This window comes from Cnephaeus nilssonii (genome assembly GCF_951640355.1).
Source record: "Cnephaeus nilssonii genome assembly, chromosome: 4".
Classification (NCBI taxonomy): Eukaryota; Metazoa; Chordata; class Mammalia; order Chiroptera; family Vespertilionidae; genus Cnephaeus; species Cnephaeus nilssonii.
This window is the reverse complement of record NC_137075.1, coordinates 67,363,013-67,380,207: the sequence shown is the minus strand read 5'-3', so window position 1 is coordinate 67,380,207 and position 17,195 is coordinate 67,363,013. Positions and strand designations below refer to the sequence as shown.

The 17,195-nt window shown below is 42.1% G+C and overlaps 1 protein-coding gene and 1 pseudogene across 3 annotated transcripts in view; both read right to left on the bottom strand.

The window, feature by feature from the left end:
• PIAS1 (protein inhibitor of activated STAT 1) overlaps positions 1-17,195 on the bottom strand; it is a 128,492-nt gene that overhangs the window by 11,230 nt on the left and 100,067 nt on the right. For both annotated transcript variants that reach the window (XM_079768443.1, XM_079768442.1), the window contains exons 9-11: positions 11,003-11,163; positions 9,478-9,608; positions 8,616-8,796 (exon numbers count right to left, since the gene is read on the bottom strand). In XM_079768443.1, the coding sequence (XP_079624569.1) occupies positions 8,616-8,796; positions 9,478-9,608; positions 11,003-11,163 (473 nt within the window). The remainder of the gene's footprint in view (positions 1-8,615; positions 8,797-9,477; positions 9,609-11,002; positions 11,164-17,195) is intronic.
• On the bottom strand, positions 5,202-6,336 carry LOC307098858 (rho-related GTP-binding protein RhoQ-like; annotated as a pseudogene). The gene has a single exon. The product of its transcript is annotated as a rho-related GTP-binding protein RhoQ-like (transcript).

The following is a 17,195-nucleotide window of genomic DNA, read 5'->3' as shown; positions in this document are numbered from 1 at the left end:
TTGTTTAGAATAATGCTTTTAATTGTTTTTATTTCTGTCTGTATGCTGAGATAAGCTACTCTAGAGTGGAAATACCATCTTGTGTTATGTTTGATTATACCACAAAGATTCCTGAAATACTCAAAGTACTCTAACAAGTGAGGAGCTACATTTATGACAATTATGCATTTACTGTTGCAACTTAATCTTTCAAGTAACTATCTATATATATAAAAAGCCAGAGACCGGAATGCCAGTTGCTATGACGCCCACTGCGGCCAGTGAACCAGCCCTATGAAGGGCCACCCCCCCCCCCCCGCCCCGGCCGCCAACCTCCCACAGCCCCTCACCCTGGCCAGCTCCTCTCCCGATGGGCCCCCACCACCCCGATCAGGGTCAGGGCCGACCAGCCAACTGCCTGTGGCCCCCTCCCCCAGCCAGATCCGCCCCCAATCGTCCCCCCCCCCCCCCCACCAATCAGGGGTAGGTTTGGCCGGCCAAACTCCCATAGCCCCTCCCCCAGCTGCTGACCCAATTGGCCCCCCCACTCCATTTGGGAGCGGGACATGCCAGCCAATTGCCCGAAGCGCCTCCCCCCAGCCGGCCCAGCCCTGATCGGGGCAGGCTGGCCAGCCAACCTCTTGCTGTCTCCACCTCTCGCTATCTCCTCCTCCCGACAGGTCCGGCCCCAATCTGTCCCATTGGGGTCAGGCTGGCCGGACCCCACCCGTGCATGAATTCGTGCACTGGGCCTCTAGTAAATATGTTAAAATAGAAGATCGTTTTATCTCATCAAATAATAGCAAACCTGAAAGTAATGTGTCTCCAAGCACAAAATGCCTCCTGTTCTTGGCCTGGTGTTGACTTTCTTTCCTGAACCCTGAAATCTGTAACAAAGCCTCCTGTGGACTTTCCTTCTTTCACTTACATTCTTTCTCCAGGCACTACCATTTGTTGGAAGGAGAGTTTTAAAAACAGCTCTTATTCAGTTACAACAGGCAGTGTAATTCTGATAAATACCTATTTCTAATTTATTTTTTTTAGTAAACTATGCATGTTATTTTATTTGCAACCCCATGTGTTAAGATGGGACACTGTTAAATTAACAATCACTTAAAAAGCAACAACCAACAAACCAGTATTTAATTTGGTACTTAAAATTAATTAAAAATCAAATGGAAGCAATGTCTAAAATAACTAAGATAATTCACAATAAAAACCATAATTCAGGCTCTGCTTATAGAAATATGATAATTCCAAATCAGCTAACCTAAAATGTACCTTTAGAGATAGAATGAGGGATAAGTTAGCAAAGTGTTAAATAAGATTTCAGGGAGCCACTAAAATTACTTTTAAGTATGTCAGAACTGATTATATATAAAAAATACTAACTTAAGTTTAAGTTCATTCATACATGACCTTATTTGAAGCAGTGTACTTGCACTCACTAATAAAATTCAAGTCACTAAGATTTTTGAAGTACTTTATTTCCCAGATATTTCATTTCTTTGAATTCGTTGTTCAGTGACTAGTCTGAATTTCTATGAAGACCTAGTGAAGATGTGTTTCTGGAAAGAAGGCAATTTTCTACAATCTGAAAACAAATGACTAGAAAACAAATCTTTGGTTTTTAGGTAAAGTGGCAAGGAAGGATTTTGCAAAAAGAAATACCCAAGAACCAAAGCAATGAAAAGGCTCTTAATAAGCAATGGGAAACTCCAAACCCCATCAAGTTCAATAGAGTACCTAAGGCACCTCAGGTTCGGATGATACAATCATCTTTGCTTAAAGTTCTAATAATCTATGCACAGGATTGTACCATCTTAAGAATGTGAAGCTAAAAATAAAAATAATGTGAAGCTGAAAAGGTAATGGCCAACCATTATAATTGTGAAGAAGAAGAGAATCATAAGAGTTGATAAAAGTGAGTGACATTGGAGATCATCTGTTCTACGTCCATATTTATAGATGAGGAAACTGAGGCCCATTCATGAAACAGGTGATAACAGAACTGTGTTTCCAGATTCCTAAGTCTGTTTCTCTTAGGGTAGGACAAATTCTAGATTTTAACTTTCATTGGCTAGTAAAACAAAACCAAGTGTGAAGAATTCCAGAGATGTGAGTTTGAGAAAAAAAAATTCCTATCAAATCCCCAAAGACAAGTTGGAAATGCATAATACTTTACTGTCTTAATTCCTTTAAGACAACTTAGATAATATACTAATTGATTTATACAATTCCTTTCAGTTCTATCTAAAACCAGCAAACCAAAAGTAAATGAGAACATTACATGAGATTCCTTTTAAGCATACATGAGGCCATGGTACTTAATGTGAACTACCACTTCGTGGGAGAAAGAAGACACGCACTGTCCAGTTCTGAGAGAAAGCTCCTGACTAGTTACCCAGTAGACTCTCCACTCTTCAATGTGCAAGATGATGCTGTTTTTAAAAATTCTCTACAAAGCTCACAGACAAGCCAGTGCATCCTCGATTTGTGACTGATATGAGTATTTAAGGCTGTCGTTTTCAAGTATAAAAGTTTAATGTTCCATTAACCAATCTATGCAATAGACATAGCTATAAGCTCAAGTCATGGAAATTAACAGGAGCCTACCAAAGACATAAAATCACTAGAGGCCCGGTGCACGAAATTCGTGCACGGGGGGGGGGGGAGGGGGTGTCCCTCAGCCCAGCCTGCACCCTCTCCAATCTCGGACATCCCTCTCACAATCCAGGACTGCTGGCTCCCAACTGCTTGCCTGCCTGCCTTCCTGATTGCCCCTAAATTGCTTCTGCCTGCCAGCCTGATCACCCCCTAACCACTCCCATGCCAGCCTGATTGATGTCTAACTACTCCCCTGCCAGCCTGTTTGCCCCCAACTTCACTCCTCTGCCGGCCTCGTCACCCGTGCCATCCCCTGCAGGGTTGATTGCCTCCAACTGCCCTCCCTTGCAGGCCTGGTGCTTCCCAACTGCCCTCCCCTGCTGGCCATCTTGTGGTGGCCATCTTGTGTCCACATGGGGGTAGGATCTTGGACCACATGGGGGCAGCCATATTGTGTGTTGGAGTAATGGTCAATCTGCATATTACTTTTTTATTAGATAGGATAGAGGCCTGGTGCATGGGTGGGGGCCAGCTGGTTTGCCCTGAAGGGTGTCCTGGATCAGGGTGGGGGTTCCCCTGGGGCGTGGGGTGGCCTGGGTGAGGGGCCTGTGGTGGTTTGCAGGCCAGCCAAGCCCCTGGCGACCAAGCAGAGGCCCTGATATCTGGAATTTATTTTCCTTCTACAATTGAAACTTTGTAGCCTGGAGTGGAGCCAAGCCTCCTGCTGGATCCGTGGCTGCCGCTTGGATTTGTTTACCTTCTATAATTGAAACTTTGTATCCTTGAGTGGAGGCCTGGGCCCGCCAGAGTGTGTGGAAAGCTTGGCTTCTTCTATTGCCGGGGAAACCCAATGGTAGCCATCTTGGCTGGGGTTAATTTGCATACTCACCCTGATTGGCTGGTGGGCGTAGCTTGTGTAGCAGAGTGATGGTTAATTTGCATATTACCCTTTTATTAGAGAGGATAATTTAGGCATCAGCAAGTTTAAATGTAGAAAAGGCTGGGGGGAAATGCATGGATGAGATTATGCCTTTCTGAACTGCATTGGTTTGTTCACACTGAAACTCTGTCTAACTCTGTTGTCTGTTGCATGGTATGTGGAATAAGGCAGATCCACAGCAGAAACTTAATAAGCTTCACAGATAACATGAAGTTTTTAAAAACAGGGCCTTTCACCTAGGGACCAACATGCACTGTTTGTAGATGGAATAAATGAACATTATTTACTTCTGGCTTGGTGTAATATTGTGAAATGTAATGTGGCTGGAACAGAATGGGTTCTGGAAGCCGGTATTTTGTTTAACTTATACTCTGGGCGTTGGACTTAAGTTGTAGTTATGTAACTTCTACTAGGGTTCCAATATCTACCTGAAAGGTAACATTAGTTTTATAATGGAAGCAAGTGCTTTGTTATAAATTGCATGTAACATGCTTGAATTCTAGGTCATTTCTCCTTAACACAATTTAAAGTTTCGTATGATCTGGTCATCATACACACTTCTCATTTCATTTGATATACAAGCCAATTTGGAAATTCACAAACAAAATTACCAACTTCAGAGAGCTAAATCGAGTCCAAAATTATGGCAAAGTCTGACCCAAAATTTTAATTTGTAAATTTAGCATGTGTCTCATGCAGTTTGGGAGGATCAAACTAAATCTACAGTGGCCAAAAGCCTTGTTACAGTTAATGTACATTAACTAAAACATGTACATTTTTTAGTGTTTCTGATAAATGCAGTTATGACCTTATTACACTTTTGGCATTCTTTAAGAAAGCACATTAAGCTTTAATATAGAAATATTTAGGTTACACTTAACTTGTGCTCAAGTAATAATAAAACATTTGTTCTCTTTTGATCTCATACATTCTCTCCTCAGGTGTGGCCCATCTCCTGCACACTTGGAGCGACCTTTGGCTATGTGGCTGGCCTTGTTATTTCACCACTCTGGATATACTGGAATAGAAAGCAACTTACATACAAGAACAATTAATTGGAACAAAGGAAGATTTTGTGTGTGTGTAGATTCCATAAAGACTGTGCAGAAATGTATATGGTCTAAGCCAGGCAGTCCCATTTATAGCAGTTTTTTTATGTAGTTACATGATGTGATTGTAGCTTTTTAAACTATGAAACCCGAGAGATTGTACTTTCTAGTTGAAATAAAGTATTTATAATAGACTAGAGGCCTGGTGCACGAAATTTGTGCATTGGTGGTGGTGGTTGGGGGGGTTGTACCTCAGCCCAGCCCGCACCCTCTCCAATCTGGGACATCCCTCTCACAATCCAGGACTGCTGGCTCCCAACAGCTCGCCAGCCTGCCTGCCTGATTACCCGCTAACCACTCCCCTGCCAGCTCTGATCGATGCCTAACTGCTCCCCAGCCAGCCCGATTGCCTCTAACTGCCCTCCCCTGCAGGCCTGGACACCCCTAACTGCCCTCCCCTGCTGGCCTGGGTCCCTCCCCCGTAATTGTCCTCCTTTGCAGGCCTGGTCTCCCCCCAACTTCCCTCCTCTGACGGCCTGGTCCCTCCCAACTGCCCCCCCCCCCGCAGACCTGGTCTCCCCCAACCGCCCTCCTCTGCCAGCCCAGTCACCCCTAACAGCCCTCCCCTGCAGGCCATCTTGTGTCCACATGGGGGCAGCCATCTTTGACCATATGGGGTGGCCATCTTGTGTTGGAGTGATGGTTAATTTGCATATTACTCTTTTATTAGATAGGAGAATTGTGGCTTCAAATGCTGTTTGCTGCTTCTTGGACCTTTAAGAAACATTCTTAATGAACTTTATAGAATTCTGAGGACAGGGTTGTTTTCCATTCAAGTTTTAATCTGCTTCAGTATTTATAAGAGGTCTGGGTATAGCTGTAGCATTTCATATGCTTTCTTAGAGAGAAATGGACAGTTTCATTGGCCACTGAAGATGTTTCTCATGTAATCAAACAACAGTTTATACATCTTGATACTATTCTTTTTTTTTTTTTTACTGTGTGTTTCTTTGGAGTTAAAATGGCTATGATAGCCTCATCAAAAACAGTCTTCAATCCCTTCTGGGTTAAAGCTGAACATTCCACATAGCAGCACACTCCTATCTCTTTTGCTAGTTTTCTGTCCTTGTTCCACACATATAGGCTTTTCTTTCATATCATTCAGTCTTGCTAAAGTTTTGGGGTCATCGTGGAGATCAATCTGAGTTCCTATTAATAAGAAGGGTACATTTGGTGCGTATTCCTTAAGTTCTGGTACTCATTCCTCTTTCACATTTTGAAATGAGGCTGGATTCACCACAGAGAAGCATATAAGGAAGACATCAGTCATTGGATAAGATAAAGGCCTCAGGCGATCATAGTCCTCCTGTTCGGCCGTGTCATAGAGTCCCAAGAGGTACTGCTTGCCCCCTATGGTGACGCTGACTGCATAGTGGTCGAAGATGGTGGGCACGTACTCCTCTGGGAAGGCATCGTTGGCATAGCTCATGAGCAGGCATGTCTTGCCCAAGGCCCCGTTGATGACCACCACACACTTGAGCATCAGTGCGCCGGGCCCATGAGCCATGCTGCGGCTGGCCGGCCTCCGGGCATGGTTCCCCCCGAGTCCGTGCCCTGGTCCCCGGCTCAACCCCAGCCCGCCTGGGGGGTCCACCGCCGCTGGTCCGTGCAGCTGGGCCGTTCCCCCAGCCCCATGCAGCAGCTCCCCCCGCCCAAGGGGAGGGGGCGGCGGGCCCAGGGCGCAGCCGCCGCCTCGGTCGCTGTCCGGATCCCTGCCCGGGCGCCAGTTTCCGCTGCCCCAGCTGCTCGGCACCCGCTCCCTGACCTGGCCTCCCCAGGAGGATCCGCTGGATCATAAGACTGTCCAGCCCCGGGGGAGACCGCAACTTTGGGGAGGGCAGAGAGGGGAGGGACCAGGCAGCTGTCCCCGCCCCACGTGAGCCCAGGCCCCCTCCCCGCTGGGCCCGGAGGAGGGCGGTCCCAAGTGCCTCCCCCGAGTGAGGGGCGCCTGCCACCGGCTCCTGCATCCCGCCCGCAGCTGCGGCCGCCACAGGCCCCACCAGCTTGCTCTAGCTGGACTCCCCACAAGGGCTTATTTCTAATCTTTTGTGGGCTACTATTGTGCTTCACAGCAAAGCATGAAGTCTTTTTGCTGAGAATCCCCACTGTGTCTAGGAGACTAACAGTCTGTTTAAGAGTACAACTAGAGTTAGCTTCTTATTTTATCATCTTCTACAATGTGTTCAACCCTTCAAGGTTAAGACTGTATATACCAATTTTATTTTCACCCGTGTTTATTTAGCATGGAATATCTTATATAAAATAGGTAACAGTGTTTCATGAACTGAACTGAAGCATAACCAAGGTACATTATTATTGATACTAGAGGCCCGGTGCACAAAAATTCGTGCACTCGGGGAAGGGGGGGGTCCCGCAGCCTGGCCTGTGCCCTCTCACAGTCTGGGAGCCCTCAGAAGATGTCTGACTGATGGCTTAGGCCTGCTCCCTAGGGGGAGCAGGCCTAAGCTGCAGTCTGGCCTCCCTCTGTGGAAGGCGACCGGACAGACCGATCTGGGGATGGCGCCAGCCGGCCTCACCCCCTGCCGCCGCTGCCACAGCCACCGGTAGCCTCCCTCTGTGGGAGGTGACTGGGCAGGCCGATCAGGGGATGGTGCCGGCTCCCCGATCGCTGTCCCGTCCCTCTGCCCGCTGGTGGCATGTGCCCTGGCTGGCCTGGCCCCACCTGCTCGCCAGTCCCACCCCCTGGTTGTTCCACTGTTCGGTTGATTTACATATTATGCTTTTATTATATAGGATGAGACTTATTGGGAAATGAGTCTGCAAAATAGAAAGCATTAGCCTGCCTGGCGTGGCTCAGTGGTTGAGTGTCAACCTATGAACCAGGAGGTCATGGTTCGATTCTCGGTCAGGGCACATGCCCGTGTTGTGGGCTTGATACCCAGTGTGGGGCATACAAGAGGCAGCCAGCCAATCAACGATTCTCTCGTATCATTGATGTTTTTATCTCTGTCTCCCTCTCCCTTCATCTCTGAAACCAATACAAATATATTTTCCTTTTTCTCTTTTTCTTTTCTTTATTGATTAAGGTATTACATATGTGTCCTTATCCTTCCATTGCTCCCCCACCCCCCACTCATGCCCTCACCCCTCTGGTATCTGTATCCAGTGGTAAGGCTTATATGCATGCATACAAGTTATATGCATGCATACAAGATCTCTCCCCCTTACCCCTAACCTCCCCTACCTTCCCTCTCAGGTTTGGTCTGATCAGTGCTTCTCTGTCTCTGGATCTGTTTTTGTTCATCAGTTTATGTTGTTCATTATATTCCACAAATGAGTGAGATCATGTGATATTTATCTTTCTCTGACTGGCTTATTTCGCTTAGCATAATGCTCTCCAGTTCCATCCATGCTGTTGCAAATGGTAAGAATTCCCTCTTTTACAAATATATTTTTAAAAAAGAGAGCATTAAGTGTACTGCAACTTAAGTCTTAGACTTCTTTCATTGCCAGCCTTACACATTGAGGCAGGTTTGAAAGTATTTATCTGGTCTTCCTCTGCTTTCTACCTTAAACATCCTAATTAGGGTTAATTTTACGGCATATACTTTCCAAATTGAGTAAATGTTCTAAATCCTATGAGCACTGGACCACTTGGGAAGTTACTTAGAAATATAAAAATTTTCAGTCCTTATTCCTAAATCAGACACGTGATGGGTAAGGAAGCAATGTATGTTTTAATAAGGCCTCTGAGTGATTCTGATGTACACCAAAATTTGAGAACCACTGTACTAAAACCATATTTTGGTTTGATGAATTCTATATCTAATTTAATGCATTATCCAAACCCCTCAAGAATATCACACACTAGGGGAAAAAATTCAACTTATTAATTGATTGCTAAGTAAGTCTTATAATCATTCATAATCTTATAATCATACATAATCATTTTATTTGGAAGATCCTATTTGCAAAATTAACTTTCATGATGACTCTTTTTTTAAGGTCTCAGCACTTACCCTTTATTATTTAGTGGTGATGTGGGAGATAAGGAAGGACAGGCCCTCTTGGCAGGTGGCTCTTCCTCCTCTTCATCAGAAGAACTGTCTATGGTTAGGTCAATCACTTCTACTTTCTTATTTTTATTTGAGGACTGGTGGTGAGAAGTCACCTGATGTTCCAGTGTAGAGCTCAAGCATCCTGTGTGGGAATGATTAAAACACAAGGCAAAAAGACCTATGACACCTCTCTTTTTTTTTTCAGTGTGCTCATGAGTTAATTTGTCAGTTATAGTTTACACTTACAATATTGCTGGGGTCAGAGAGTAGAAAACCAACAGTGGTTCTGTTTGCCTAAGTTTAAAACTACTATTTAGTATTGGCTGCTAAAAAATTTTTTTTGAAAAATAATTCTGAATCAAGACAATCAAAATGTATGTCCACTTCAGAATAAAAGCAGTTTGAGCGCAAAGCCTATGTATTACGTGTGTTTATCTGTACAGTACCTGATATACTTAAGTAATGCTGTGGTAACATGTTTAAAAAGTCATTTAGCCTCTCTCCAGCAAAAACATACTAAAAGCCAGGAAAAGAAAAAAAGTAAAAGAATATTTACGAATCTGTACCAATCTGCTAAAAATTTAAAAGGATACCATTTCAAAATCATGATTTTATAAAGACTTACTATATTACTTTGGAATCTTATACCACAACATTTTAAAAGCTGGCAAAAGTGAGTTTAAAAGGAGCTTTACAACTTCTGAACATGTAATTAATAATTTAATAGGAGTTATTGAGCTGAGTGTTTGTTTTTTTTTAATAAAATTTGAGCATTTTAAGAGCAGGAAGATTGCCCACCCTTTAAAAAAAAATCAACACTCACCATCAACTCCATTGTAAGAGGAAGAAACTTCTTGTACTTCCTTTTTTGATCTCATAGGTGCCCAAGAGCCATCTTCCTTAAACTGTATTTCATCACAATCTGTACAGTACTTTAGGATTTCCATAAACAAGCTATAAAACACAATTTGCCTTTTGAATATTACATTTTAAATGAAGATAGATTAGAATTATTACTGTTAAAAAAACATTCAGATCCTTCATGTTTTATACAAGTATAAATGAGAAAGAAGAAAGTGGACCAGATTAAGTTATACTTGTTCTAAAAATCTAGAGCTAAACAGAAAGTAGTTACTTATATTATGGTACCTTTATGCAAGGAAACATTACGTAACCATGAAAAACGAGATTTCTAAACATTTGTTAGTATGGGAAAATGGTCACAGAAAGTAGGAAGAGGCCAAGAAAAGAAAACCTTACACTTAAATAAAATTCTGTGTGTACATGGTACAGAAATAGCACTTATCTCTGAGTGTGACACTTATTTTTCTTCATACCTTTTTTCACATAGTCCAAATTGCCTCTAATAAGCATATCTTGTTTGATAAACTGAAGCAATAAATACAAGACATATATTGAATGTTAAGCCTCCTGATAAATATCATGGAGATATTAAAAAATGAGACTTGCAAAAAATGTGTAAAACTAATGGTCAAATTCTTAGGTTATAATGTTAAATGAAATCGGATAAAAAATATTAATACTGTGCAATCACAATTGTGAAAATAACACACCACAAAAGCTTTTTAATTTTCCTATGTTTTTCAATTCTTCATTAAGTGTATGGGTGTATATATATGTATGCATACATGACTTTTAGAATAACAAATCTCAATTGATGGGGGATCTAAAGCAATATAATATACAATTGGTAAAATATTATTCAATTGAGATTAGTGATCATTGCTATCTATCTAAAATTAAACATAAAACATTAAATTACATGTTTACTTTCCCCACTACTGATTAGTCTAACATCTTTCAAGCTCTGGGATACCCTTGTATTGCTAAATGTATTCCATTCCTCATGTTACACCTTCAGACTCCTATGTTTTCTCAAATACTACAGATAAATTGCCTTGAGTGTTTTGTTAGAGAGTACAGGAAGTATCAAGAAGATCCTTTTTTTCAGTTTCTTTTTGTTCAGTGGCAAAAAAGGGGGTGGGGGAAGGAAGCTAGAGAATAGGGTAAAATTTAGAGGAACATTCCAAGATGTTTGGTAGGGTAGATAAAACATGAATGTTAAAAATATAGATTGTCAGCATAAACCTGCTTTGAACTATTAGTGCTTAAATGGTAAAGTCAGGAGGCACTGACAGTAAAGCATGCATTTTCCAAATAAGAGGACATCAAGTTAAGAAGAGAAAATGTTCATAATATTATGTAGTTTGAAAAATACTATTTGTAGAATCATGAAAATCCTAAAAGTATGTTACTCAGAAAACCTGACCTGATAATTAACAAACCCAGATAACACCAATACAAGGAAAAACTTTAAAGTGACATACCCATCAATAATAAGGTGCTCATACGGAGCCTTTTTATCACAGACAGGACAAACCCAGGTTGGCTTTTTCTCATTCATTTGAATATAAAGAGTTGCATCAAAACACTGCAGATGAGAACAGGTAAGGGCCCGACATGGAATTGTCAGCCGCATTTTACCAAGCTTTAAAAAAGGGAGACAAAAGTAAATATTAGACAACTGTTATTCAAATGTAAGTTTTGATAAATATTTCCTGATGCACAATGTATATATGTGTTCTGATTTAAAGCATTCTGTGTTTACTTTTTGTCAATATGGAAGAACATTAAACACATTTTCTGTAAAACAACTATTAAAAAATTACAGAATTTCTTTAGATATCAAACACAGTGGCTATGGAAAGTCTACAGCAAGGGTTATTTACCCTCACTCTACAGCTCACAGATAGGCTTTTGTGGGGAGGAAGGGACATGAACTCCTTGAAATATGTAAAATTTTGGCCTGGTCTGCCTGGCTCAGTGGTTGAGTGTCGACCTATGAACCAGGAGGCATAGTTCAAATCCCCAGGTTGCGGCCTCAATCCTGAGTGGGGGGCCTGCAGGAGGTAGCCCACTGATGATTCTCATCATTTATGTTCCTCTCTCTCCCTCTCTGAAATCAATAAATCAATATATAAAATAAATATGTAAAAATTTTAAAGTATGTGCATTTTCCCGGAGAGAGTGCTTCCACTAAATTCTTAAAATAATCCCTGATCCAAAACAATTAGAACCATTTTTACTAGCAATTTGGGAAAGGAAAAAAGAATGTCTTATTAAATATTGCAGTACAGTATACAGATATAATGACATTACTATCAACCTGATACCTGAATGAGAGTAGTACCCAGGTCAAAATGAAATGAATGACAAGCATTCCCCACAATGTTTTTGGTTTTTTAAAATATTTTTATTGATTTCAAAGAGGAGGGGAGGAGTGATAATATCAACGATGAGAGAGAATCATTGACTGGCCGCTTCCTGCACACCCTCTACTGGGGATCGAGCCCACAACCCGGGTACGTGCCCTTGACCGGAATTGAACCCTTCAGTCCACAGGTCGATGCTCTAGCCGCTGAGCCAAACCAGGTACGGCTTCCCCACAATGTTTGACTTAATTACCGAATGACGGCTCTGAGAAGGCAGGCAAGCGTGTGCCTTTCAGTATGCCCTCCCTCACTGGGCACCATCACAAGCAATTCAGCAAACACCCCTGGATTTCTAGCACCTCCATCATGTTGTGCGATTTTATCTTCCTGCCCTGCAAATGTTGCTTAAGCTGACACAGGCTGAGTCTGTCCTTTGTACAATAAAATCTGCTTCTTCTGGTCCCTGAGCTGGTAGCTTTGGCCCAAGGCAGAGAAGCCATCCATCGATCTTCCCACAGGGAGCTGCCATATCACCATGCCCTTTCCCTGAAGAACACTGTGTACAGTGCAGCTGATTTCCACTGTGGGGTCCAGAGAGACCACACTGGCCATATCTGGGCATACCTCGTTTTAGTGCACCTTGCTTTATAGAGTTTCACAGATGTGCGTTTTTTCACAAATTAAAGACAAGACCCTCCACTGGAAATAGATTACGACTCGCTATACTGTGATGGTTTAGAACTGAATTCGCAGTATCTCTGAGGTATGCCTTCAGTATAGAAGTTATCTATTTTCAATAACCACATTATTTGCTGAATACCAGAAAAAGATTTTCTACACATTTGCAAGCTTAGAAAATATAAAAAACTTGAAAAAGATCATGAATTAAATGAGGGAAAAAAGGAGGAAAAGATTCTTGGCTTAGAATAATTTCAGGGAAATGTGCAATTTCCTAGTCTACTAAGGAAATTTACTGTCATTTGGGGCCCTTAATTATTGTTCTGGTGCCAATTATTTACTGTGCCTCTAGGAAAGGCCCTTACCCTTTCTGGGCTTTTCTATCTCTAAAGTAACACCGTTTCCTCCTGACTTCAACAGGATGCAGTGATGAAGAATAAAAAAAGGACACAGATGTGCTATAAACTTATGAGAAGGAAGTAATGTCAGTTTACAGTATGAGAAGTATGAACAGGAGGGGCACAGAGAAAACGGACAGCTCTCTTCTCTATGCTTCCAACTCTACCATGCATATGATCATACTATTCATTTATGTGCGTGTCCCCTCCTACTAGAAGCACATTGGCTTAATCTCCTTGTCCTTGGCACTTGGAAATGTGCCTGCTATACAGCAGGAAGGCGGTCTGGTGTACTGATAAGGCTTCAGCTGTGCAGAGTGAGGAGTCTTAGGAGGCACCGTTCATGCAGTGTGCACAGGCTGTATGCACCACTTCCCGAGGCAGCCCCGAGTAGGAGTCTGGAGTTAGGCTACCTAGGTTTGAATCCTGGCCTCACTACTTATTTGTGAATCCTGGATGTTACTGAGTCTCTCTGAGCCTCAGTTTTATAAAATGTACTGCCTAACTAGTAGGCTACTTCTGATAGTTTATGAAGACAATGGATAAGATGATAAGGTCTTCATCTCACATAGCTTCATTCCTATAATCCCCAGCTATTAGTTCATCATTTTGATCAGAGAGCAACTCCTAAGGCTTCATGAGCAGCCACACTGACAAATTTACCTACAGAGTTTTTAAGGAACACTGCTACATGAACAGCACAGGAAGAACATTTATAAATAGGTACAGGAAAGGAAAAGTTCACTTTCAAATATCTTGTTTATTAGCTGTCACACAAATGCCTTGCTTCAAAGAATCACAAAGTTTGCTAATCCTCATCATGTACCTGATTTTTAAAAACAATCACTAAATTCCACACTTATCTACAAATGGATACTGGTTTCTTTTACCTGGTATCAGACAGAAACTGAGCTTTGAATATCTTCATTTTATAATTACAAATTCCCCTTTTCCCTTTAGAGGATGTGGTGGATATATGCATCATTTGCAAATAAACACTGAGAAAACAACTCCCAAGTGAGTTTTCTAATGCCACTAATCTTACTATAACACTAGAGGCCTGGTGCACAACATTTGTGCACTGGGGATGGGGGGGCAGTGTCCCTTAGCCCAGCCAGCACCCTCTTGCAGTCCGAGACCCCTTGAGGAATGTGCAACTGCTAGCACGGGGAGCGGGCCTAAGCCAGCAGTTGGACAGCCCCCTCGGGTTCCTTAGCCACCCGCCACCACTGCTGCGCTCACCAGCTGTGAGCCTGGCTTCTGCATTGAGCGTCTGCCCCCTGGTGGTCAGTGCGCATCATAGCAACTGGTCGTTCTGTGTTCGGTTGATTTGCATATTAGCCTTTTATTATATAGGATAATCGTGCTATATTAGTAACTAACTGATGAAGGTGCAAGAGAAAATACCTAAGCTAGGTATGTTTAAACCAGTTTATATCAAAAGGAGCCTAAAAAGCCAATAAAATATGTATTTTCCTTATAAAAAGAATAATTTCACAACTTTTTCTTCATCATCATAAATATTTCATAAATAAATTTCCAAGGAGTTTATTTATTTTTCTTCTATCAATGGCAAGTCACTTGTATTTGAATTTACAGGTCTGAGGAGTATCTCACAAAGCAAGTTCTCAGACATTTTTCTAGCTCTATTTTTAATAAATCAGAATGAAAAAAATCCCAAAGAACAAAAACAGTTTCAATTATTTTCATTGCCTTTAGCTAAATAGCACACAAACAGATACTCATTTATTTTGAGCTGTGTATTATCACAACAAGGGCAATTGAAATGCACTGTCAGATATCATATTTACATATTTCAAAGGGGACAAATCTTTTATTTTATAAATTTGATATATAGATGAGTTGTGATTACTAAGTTTTACTTTTTAGAATAAAAAAATACCTAAAACATACTGCCTTTCCATTTCAGAATTATAAAGGGATTGTCCCTTTAGCCATATAAAAATCCATAAAATTACTGTAATTATGCTTTACATATAGTTTTTTCTATAACCTGAATTTTGAAAGCAGGTGTCAGTTTAAAAAAAAATGTTGAAACTAAAAATGGAGGAGCTGGGGAATATGGAAAGAAAAATTAAAAGCTGGCCCACTAAATTAATAGGTTCAAGAAGCAAAATGTGATTAACATTTTCTAATAATACTAGAGGCCTGGTGCACGAATTTGTGCACCAGTGGGGTCCCTTGGCCTAGCCTGAGGGATTGGGCTGAAACCGGCTCTCTGACATCCCCTAGGGGTCCTGGATTGCGAGAGGGCACAGGCCAGGCCGAGGGACCCCACCGGTGCAAGATCAGGCAGGGGAGGGACGCGGGAGTTTGGCCAGCCGGGGAAGGACCACTGGGAGAGCTCTAGGACGTGTCTGGCCCTTCATGCTCAGTCCCCATCAGCTGGACCCCAGCAGCAAGCTAACCTACCTGTCGGAGCGTCTACCCCCTGGTGGTTAGTGCATGTCATAGCAAGAGGTTGAGTGCCCTTAGTGTATCATTAGCACATTATGCTTTGATTGGCTGAATGGCCGACTGGTCAACCAGACACTTAGCATATTAGGCTTTTATTATATAGGATAGCAAAGATCACCTGATTTATAAAATTCAAAACTAGTTATATAAATAAAAATGTCAACATTTATACTGCAGTGTTTATTTATGTGAATAAATGCTTCATCTACATATCAAATGACATCATATATATTAGCACAACTGTAAACTGTGCCGTGTCAGCACAGCCAAGGTTTCAGCAAGCCTGAGGGAGGGCGGCGAAGGATGTAGAAAAGACAAAGAGAATAAGCTGGGTCTAGGTGGTTCTCCTGTGCCTGGCTGAGGCCACAGAGAAAAGATCCAGATGGCAAGCTGAGCCTTTATTTTTTTTTATTTTTATTTTTTTTAAATATATTTTATTGATTTTTCACAGAGAGGAAGGAAGAGGGATAGAGAGCTAGAAACATCGATGAGAGAGAAATATCGACCAGCTGCCTCCTGCACGCCCCCCACCGGGGATGTGCCCGCAACCAATGTACATGCCCTTGACTGGAATCGAACCTGGGACCCTCCAATCCGCAGACTGACGCTCTATCCACTTAGCCAAACCGGTTTCGGCTGAGCCTTTATTTTATAGTCAGAGGTAAACAAGGTAGTGGTCACCACAGTTACAATGTTCTTGTGAGTTTCACTTGTTTTGGCAGCACTTGCTGCACCTCCCACAGCCCATTAGCTACCTAGGAAGGATCTAGGGCAGTGATGGCGAACCTATGACACACGTGTCAGCACTGACACGCGTAGCCATTTCTGATGACACACGGCCGCATGCCGAGGATGAAACATTTGCTGCTCCTGAGGATGAAACATTTGTGACTAGAGTCTTGGAGTTAGTTTTTTCCTCAAAGTGACACACTACCCGAGTTATGCTCAGTTTTTTGGCGAAGTTTGACACACCAAGCTCAAAAGGTTGCCCATCACTGATCTAGGGAGTGTCATAAAGTCAAGCTTAATTATGCTAAGAAGGTTGTGCCCCCTAAGCTGGGACTTGTTTGTGGCTTTGCCAACAGGTCAGTCCAGGCTTAACCCTATAGCTGCTCTTTACAGTAAACACTTTTAAAAATTAATTAATTAATTAAATCTTCCCTTGAGGATATTTTTCCACTGATTTTTAGGGAGAGTGGAAGAGAGAGGGAAAAGACAGAGAGAAACATCGAAGTGAGAGAAACACTTCGATTGGTTGCCTCCTGCATGAGCCCTGACCAGGATCTGGGCCGGGGAGAAGCCTGCAACCAAGGTACATGCCTAACTCCAGACCCTTTGTTCAGCAGGCCAACGCTCTAACCAGTGAGCAAACCAGCTAAGGCACAACTGTAAAGACCTTTAAAATGATATTGCAGAAAAAATAAGACTTCTTCCAGTTATTTAAATGGAAGTTGAAGCATATACACTTTTCTAAATTTCTCATATTCTCTGTACTGGTGTTTTATAATGGAATGGGTGGCAAGAAATTACATGGAGGGGGGAAGGTAGATAAATTAGGATTTGGGGGACAGAGGATTAGTATATATCTTTATCTTTAAAACAAAAAAAATCTTTGTCTTCTTCCCATCCTCCATTTACCTGGTCTGTGAACCATTTTTCTGAATGTTAAAAAATACCAGATTCTTGCCCTGGTTGGTGTTGCTCAGTGATTAGAGCATTGGCCTGCACACTGAAGAGCTGCGGATTCAATTCTC